We start from the raw sequence: 8441 nt of genomic DNA on the forward strand, positions 1-8441 counted from the left end.
AAGAAAAAAAAGAAATGACCAGCAGGATGATTTCAGAAAGGCCTGGAGAGACTTACATGAACTGATGCTGAGTGAAATGAGCAGGACCAGAAGATCATTATATACTTCAACACCAATACCATATGATGATCAATTCTGATAGATGTGGCCATTTCCAGCAATGAGATGAACTACATCAGTTCCAATAGAGTAGTAATGAATTGAATCAGCTACACCCAGCGAAAGAACTCTGGGAGATGACTATGAACCACTACGTAGAATTCCTAATCTCTATATTTTTATCCACATGCATTTTTGATTTCCTTCACAGGCTAATAGTACACTATTTCAAAGTCTGATTCTTTTTGTACAGCAAAATAACTGTTTGGACATGTATACTTATATTGTATTTAATTTATACTTTAATATATTTAACATGTATTGGTCAACCTGCCATCTGGGAGAAGGGATGGAGGGAAGAAGGGGAAAAATTGGAACAAAAGGTTTGGCAATTGTCAATGCTATAAAATTACTCATGTGTATAATTTATAAATAAAAAGCAAAACAAGTCTTAACAACTCCTTTTCTAAGGCATTGAGTACTTAGATACTTGAGCTTTCTAAAGGTGTGAACACAAGCATTGTTCAATCAGTTCCACTTAGTATCTTGTTTCAAGTTCTGGCCCAAAATCAGATCAAATCAACTCCAATGTCTTCACACTTTGTAAAAGATTCCAACAATCTATGACCTCCCATTTATTTACATCTTCCTTCCTGCTTCTGATTTCCTTTATTAAAAGAATGTAAAGATTGGTTTTACTCTGCTCCTTCAACAATATGTTCAGTTACTGTTGTGAACTAATTCATTCATTCCGGAGAACAATTTGGAACTATGTCCAAAGGGCTATCAAACTGTATCATATACCTTTTGATCCAGCAGGGTCAGTACTGGGTCTGTATCCCAAAGAGATCATAAAAGAGGGGAAAAAACACACATATGCAAAAAATATTTGTAGCAGCAATTTTTGTGGTAGCAAGGAACTAGAAATTGAGTAAATGCCCAACAAATGGGGAATGGCTGAATAAGTTATAGCATATGAATATATGCCATATCACTGTTCTATAAGAAATGATGAGCAAGCTGATTTCAGAAAAACCTGGAAAGACTTACATGAACTGATACTGAGTGAAATGAGCAGAACCAGGAAAACACTACACAATAACAATATCTTGATATTGTAAGGATCAATGATAGACTTTGTTTTCCTCAGCAATATGATGATCCAAAATAATTTCAATATCCTTGGATAGAAAATGCCATCTGCATCCAGAGAGAGAACTATAAAGACTGAATGTGAATTGAAGCACACCACTTTCTTTTTTTTTTTTTTTTTTTAATTAAAGCTTTTTAATTTCAAAACACATGCATGGATAATTTTTCAACACTGATTCTTGCATAGCCTTGTGTTCCAAATTTTCCCCTACTTCCCCCCATTCCCTCTCCTAGATGGCAAGTAATCCAATATATGTTAAATCCAATGTATGTAAATATATTTGTACAACATCTTGCTGCACAAGAAAGATAAGATCAAAAAAGAAAATGAATAAGAAAACAAAATGCAAATGAACAACAAAAAGAATGAGAATGTTATGATCCACACTCAGTTCCCACAGTCCTCTCTAGGTTTAGATGGCTCTCTTCATCAAAAGATCACTGAAACTGGCCTCCATCATCTCATTGTTGGAAAGAATCACGCCCATCAAAATTGATCATCATATAATATTGTTGTTGCCATGTATGATGATCTCCTGGTTCTGCTCATTTCACTTAGAATCAGTTCATGTAAGTCTCTCCAGGCCTCTCTAAAATCATCCTGCTGATTGTTTCTTATAGAACAGTAACAGTCCATCACATTCATATACACTATAACTTATTCAGCCATTCTCCAACTAATGGGCATCCACTCAGTTTCCAGTTTCTTGCACTAAAAAGAGGGCTGCCACAAACATTTTTGCACTTGTAGGTCCCTTTCCCTCCTTTAAGATCTCTTTGGGATACAAGTCCAATAGAAACACTGCTGAATCAAAGTTTTGATATCACAGTTTGATAATTTTTTGATCATAGTTCCAAGTTGCTCTCCAGAATGGCTGGATCCATTCACAATTCCACCAATGTATTAGTGTCTCAGTCTTCCCACATCCCCTCCAACATTCATCTTTATCTTTTCCTGTCATCTTAGCCAATATGACAGGTGTGTAGTGGTATCTCAGAGTTGTCTTAATTTGCATTTCTCTGATCAATAATGATTTAGAGCACCTTTTTATAGACTAGAAATGGTTTTAATTTCATCTGAAAATTGTCTGTTTATATCCTTTGACCACTTATCAATTGGAGAATGGCTTGAATTCTTATAAATTTGAATCAATTCCTATTTATCGATGAAAGTACAAGATCCATCAAAGCGGAAAAGGGGATGGATTTGTTTTTGGACGCACAAACTCAGGAGAATGTCTGGGCAGACTGCAGAGGCGGTTTGAGGAGTGACATAAGGAAAAACTTGGCTAACAAAAGCATCCTAAAAGGCAGTAATGGCGGAGGTAGTGGACGCCACTTGCCAGAGCGGGAGTAGGGGAGATTCCCAGCCTTCCACTTTCCACTTCTAAATTGTTTGAGCTCCCTTCCTTCTAAATTTCTCTACTTCTGCCTCGTTTTTTGAGATTTGAACTTCTCGGCACAACGAGGGTTGTTCCGCTTTTGCCTCTATCCTCAGGGCGAAAGCAGAATCCAGCGCAGCTTCAAGACTATAGAATTGAACAGCTACAAGAAAGGGACGGCAGAAGTTTCTCACTTCCCTAACCTTGTAGCTAACAGTCACAACCACACCCGCCAACGCCCGCCCTTCCACTTCCTCCCTTTTTCCCCCACGGAAGAGGGTCTTTTGGCCCCGCCCCTGAGCAGCTCCAGGTCTCTGAGACAGAGGAGGAGGAGCCTCCTACCTTTCCGCCAGTTTCTTAGCCTAAGAATGCCCAAGCCCGGTCACGTGCTTTCCCTGGGGCGGCACCGGAAGTGACGCCCCTAAGCACCTTCCATTTTGTGGAACGCCCGAGTTGTAAAGTGCGTCAGTTGCGGGAGGACTTTGTCTGAGGAAGTTCTTGTTCGCCGACCTTAGGTGATCTGGTGGACTTTCGAGGGCTCCGTTGTCTATCTCCGGCGGGTTTAACGCTGTATCGCCTGCCCGTTTAGATTGGTAAGCAACCGGCTTTTTGAGGAAAAATAATGCCTTTTAGAATTGTTGCTGCTCTGGTAGCTGTCTTCGCTTAGTCACAGTTAAGGAAAGATACGGGGGAGACTAGCCTGTGTATTTCTTGCGAGAAATAGTACATTCTCGCCCTTCGGGCCTGGAAAGGACCGAAGGATTGCCTCCCGGAAGTGTCTATCGAATATTTTCAGAGGGCTGAAGGGGTATTGGGAAAGTGTCCGTTATTTTTGTGTCTTTTCCCCCATTTTATCTTAACGCAGGAGTCTTAGTGTTAAGACCTAGGAGACAAACTTTTACGACCTTTAGTTCACTAGGCCGCTTGAACGTTAGGTGGGTCAGTTGGTAACGTTAATGGGGGAGGGGAGGGTGGAGTGAAATTTGCGCGCGCAACTCCGGTCCCATCTCCGCCCAGACGCCATTTTGTGGTTCTAAGGGATTTGTTTGCTTACTGCGCACGCGCTAGCATCGCGTGATTCGAGCCTTCCATTTGGCTGTGACGCTTTGGCAGCCGAAGAGCTCACGCGGCTGTTCGAGATTGGCCCCGAGAATGCGGAGGGGGTAGCCTGTGCTCCTCCTTCGCTTCTCGGTCTTTCCAACTGCGGCAGAGGGAAGGGAAGGGAAAGGGAGGTGCGCCTGCGCAATCAGAGACCTCAGTGGGCGTTGCGGCTGCTACTGCAGTGTCCAGGAGTGAAGAGTGACTGCGGTAGGGAGTCTAAATCCTTCCTAGGGGAGTTTTTTCCTTTTCTTATTTCTGGTAAACCATGATTAGCTTGTAGATTAGCGAAGACCCCGAGTAATCTTAGACATTTATACATTGGGTTAGGATGACGTTGCTTTTAATTTTATAACTAATGTATCATTTCTTCCTAAAAGGAATAGAAAGTGGGACACCATGAGTGGCTGTAGAGTATTCATCGGAAGACTAAATCCGGCGGCCCGCGAAAAAGATGTAGAAAGATTCTTTAAAGGATATGGACGGATAAGAGATATTGATCTGAAGAGAGGCTTTGGATTTGTGGTAGGTTATCTTGAGTAAAAACCTTTTCTAGTAAATTTAAAAAAAAAAAAAAACTGTTTTAATTCTAAATAACTTTGCTGAAGCCAGGCAAATTTAATGTCAAAAAAAAGTTAATACAGCCTTAAAAAATAATTTTTAAAAAATTGCAAACTTAAAGTTTATTAGAGTGCTGAATTACTATTGGCCTTGATGGATTATGTTAGATGGTATTCATGTTGATTTAATTCACTGACATTTAGGTAGTGTTGTAAAATTGCCTGGTACTTTACATGTTATCTTGATCATTTATCAGTGTTTAAATAGCTAAAATAATTGATTTCTTAGGAATTTGAAGACCCAAGAGATGCTGATGATGCTGTTTATGAACTTGATGGAAAGGAACTCTGCAGTGAGAGGTAGTACTTTTTATTTAAAGATTAGAGCTGGATTTGGATTCAACACCCAACTGTTACTTAGACTCCTAAAGTAAAATTGGAATGTTTAGATCATAATTGACCTGGAAAATAACTTCAGATTTAAGTCTGACCCTGTAAAATCACATTATTTAACACTTGTTTTTGTTAAATTAATGTAAGGCAAATTTAAATAATGTTCTTATGAGGCAATGCAGTTTGGTAAAACATAAATTGGTATAACTCAAAAAAATTTTTTGAGTTGTTTATAAAGAAGGTAGCCTAAAGGCTCACCAATGAAATTTTTTTTCCAGTGGCCAAATGAACTAAATACAGCTTAATTTTCTATGCGTTTTTACAGAAGTCATAATTTAATTATTTTACAAATGTATTCATAATATCTACATACTAAACATAAATAAAAGCCCAGGGGTATGTTGCAAAATGGATAAGCCTTGGTTTGATTCCAGAACTAGTTCTGTGGCCATGATTGAAACTCTTAAATTTTTAGTAGGGTATAACATCAGTAGTATCAACATGTACTGGATTAAATGATTATATATACATATATACATATATATATCAAAATTTAAGAGTAAAGTTGTGAGCATTATTAAAATGTTTTATTTATTCTAGGGTTACAATTGAACATGCCAGAGCTCGATCTCGAGGTGGACGAGGAAGAGGGCGATATTCTGATCGTTTTAGTAGCCGTCGTCCTCGAAATGATAGGAGGTAGGAGTTTTCCTGAGTAAAGGTTTTCTAGAATATGAAAAGAATTCCCTTAAAAGCCACAAATTTTCCATTACAATTGTTTTTTCAGAAATGCCCCACCAGTACGAACAGAAAATCGTCTTATAGTTGAGAATTTATCTTCTCGAGTCAGCTGGCAGGTTTGTTGAAATAAGGTTTAAAACTTGTTTAATATTTTTAAAAATTAATGGGTAGTTAATAATTAAACCTTTTACTAAAGTAGTTTTATCTTAAAATATGAACTTAACTGGACTTCTATAATATCATTAAACTATTTAACATAATTGGGGGATATTTCAAGCCTAGAATAATGATAGTGATCAAATGTAAATGTTTTTGAGGATTTTTCTTGTTTTAAAATCAATTTTAACCAAATATTAAACCCTTTATTTGCCAGCCTATCTGTGTCGTTGGCCTTATGACGAGGAGTGCCTGTGGGTTATCCTAATCGTTCTGTCTTGGTCACTCTTGGTTGGGCCTGGTTGACTTTGCCAGTCAGCTCCTACAGTGATCAGTTGGCCACCTCTAGATCTGTGTTTGCCGGTCTAGACGTAATCGGTGCACTTCCTTAAAGTGCCAGGTTGCAGCGATCCCCGAGATAACGAGATCTGATCCCTAAGTTGAGAGCTGTCCTCCTGTAACGCTTCCGAATAAGAGGTCCTGGTCGAAAAGAGTTGAAAGATACGAAATTAGGTGGTCGTTGGAATCCTGATCGCAGTAAAGTGGTCCTTGGTAACTTCACAAGAGTAGAAAATGTCTGCATCCGTCAGTAGTCTGCTAATAGGGAGGGCTGTGCGATTTAAAGGCTTCCATCGATTGGGTAGTGTCCTTCAAGTGGGTGGCGAAGAGCCAGTCGGGCATATGTCATGACGGTATCTCCGAGCGATTAATGCAGTTTGCTGCTTGACTAGCCTAGGGAAATGTTAATAAAGGTAAAGTAAACTACGTTTTTAATGACATATGGGGCACAAAATAACTGGTGTCTTGTAAATGTTCTGTTTAAATATAAGACTTACTCTACCTCAGTCTTTACTTTACAAACATGTACTGTTAACTTTTTTTTTCTTTTTTATTTCTTTGTGCTGAGCTCAGTATAGACTAATACTTTAACGTTAAAAGTCCGAATTTTCCCCTTGCATTTTGCGTAAAGCAATATGCTATTTTCACTTATTTCGTGCCCTGATGTAGATAATTTTGAATTCTGATAGAATACAAGTGTGGTAAATGCCATGTTTGTACTTTATCTAACATCTTCTCTTTCAGTAGTCTTGTTTTATGCCATGTTATCTGTTTATATTCTTTTCGTTTTTCTTCGTTTAACATAATTGTCTTGTGTTAGGATCTCAAAGATTTCATGAGGCAAGCTGGGGAAGTAACCTTTGCAGATGCTCATAGACCAAAATTAAATGAAGGGTAGGTAAAACTTTTAAAACTGAAAATGTATGCTTGTGAATAATGTAAATCAGATTTTAACAAAAATCTTACCAAATGCACAACGCATAAGTATATATTCTGTGATGATTAACAGAATCAATAAACCTTCTTCCTAGGGTGGTTGAGTTTGCCTCTTACAGTGACTTAAAGAATGCTATTGAAAAACTTTCTGGGAAAGAAATAAATGGAAGGAAAATTAAACTGATTGAAGGCAGCAAAAGGCACAGGTATTTTTTTCCCAAATGTTTTAATTTTCTGCTATTTTGAGGCAATTTGATAAAAATATGTGGGGGTGGGGTCTTAATACCTACTAACTAGTTATTTTATTTAATATTAGTAGGTCGAGAAGCCGATCACGTTCCCGCACTAGAAGCTCTTCTAGATCTCGTAGCCGTTCTCGGTCTCGTAGCCGAAAATCTTACAGCAGGTCCAGAAGCCGGAGCCATAGCAAATCCCGATCTGTTAGTAGGTCACCTATGCCTGAGAAGAGTCAGAAACGTGGCTCTTCAAGTAGATCTAAATCTCCAGCATCTGTGGATCGCCAGAGATCCAGATCTAGGTCTAGATCTGTTGACAGTGGCAATTGAACTGTAAATAACTTGCCCTGGGGACTTTTTTAAAAAAACAAAAAAAGACAAAAAAGTCAAACCATACTTGCTAAAAATTCTGGTAAGTATGTGCTTTTCTGGGGGGAGGGGGGGATTGGAGGGGGTGGGCTGGAAATCTTTGTAGATGTGGACCACCAGGGGTTGTTGAAAACTAATTGTATTAAATGTCTTTTGATAAGCCTTCTCTGCTCACATTTTTGTGAATGTCTGAAGTGTATAGTTATGTATATTGACTGCTCTTTTATAACTAGAGCAACTTTCATTTTTTTGTACTAAAGAAATAATTTGAACGTTTTAGTTCCTAGTTTACTGGAATATGTGAGTGGCAATTCAGAAATTAGTTTAATGCCTTTATAATTAAACTAATGGCTTTGGACACTTAAAAAGCTCTACATCTGCTGTATATAAAGCTTATTTTAAGTGGGTTTTGGGTGTTGTGTTTTTTTTTTTTTTCTCCCCCCCCCCCCCCCTTTTGTGTGGGGAACAAGAATATGTTCCCACCCACCCTTTCACTATAAAAGACAGCACATTAAAGTTGCTGTTACTGTTGGTAATAAAATTTGTAAAAATTGTCTGGTTCATTTGATTGAGACTTCTAAAGACCTTCTCTGTTAATATTCAAACTTGATTTTTTTCTGAGCCTTGAGTTTGGCACTCAATTCATTTTGGGGGAGAAGAGTTCTTGAATCAGAATCTTAAGGGGTACAATTGATAAATTTCATTTCTTAGCTCTTAACCCATTTAAGAAAGATAAAGGGGGGAAGGGGGATTGGGGCCCTGAACACATGGGACTAACAGGCCCCTCAGTGGAAAAGCCTCTGTCCACTTATATATCATCTCCCAAAGGTTGACTTCTCCCCTCCAAGGAAGGGATTAAGGGAGGTGTGAATTCACAAAGTTAATTTTGTGAATCTCCCATACTTGTGAACCCTAATGAGTACTTAAATACTAATTGATTATATGAGCTCTCTAAAGGTGTGAACACAAGCATTGTTTCT

The 8441-nt window shown here is 38.4% G+C and overlaps 1 protein-coding gene across 2 annotated transcripts; it reads left to right on the top strand.

Moving 5' to 3' along the window:
- Positions 1 to 3063: 3063 nt before the first annotated feature.
- Positions 3064 to 8015, top strand: SRSF5 (serine and arginine rich splicing factor 5). 2 transcript variants are annotated; one of them, XM_012549144.3, is made up of 8 exons: positions 3064 to 3226; positions 4112 to 4256; positions 4581 to 4651; positions 5285 to 5383; positions 5472 to 5541; positions 6741 to 6814; positions 6952 to 7062; positions 7176 to 8015. In XM_012549144.3, the coding sequence occupies exons 2-8, from the start codon at positions 4131 to 4133 to the stop codon at positions 7420 to 7422; spliced, it is 798 nt and encodes a 265-aa protein (XP_012404598.1). In that variant the 5' UTR covers positions 3064 to 3226; positions 4112 to 4130; the 3' UTR covers positions 7423 to 8015. The 2 variants fall into 2 exon arrangements, with proteins under 2 accessions (XP_012404598.1, XP_003756430.1); XM_003756382.3 differs by having other exon boundaries at positions 3068 to 3226; positions 7173 to 8015.
- Positions 8016 to 8441: the final 426 nt, after the last annotated feature.

This window comes from Sarcophilus harrisii, chromosome 2, assembly GCF_902635505.1.
Source record: "Sarcophilus harrisii chromosome 2, mSarHar1.11, whole genome shotgun sequence".
Lineage (NCBI taxonomy): Eukaryota > Metazoa > Chordata > Mammalia > Dasyuromorphia > Dasyuridae > Sarcophilus > Sarcophilus harrisii.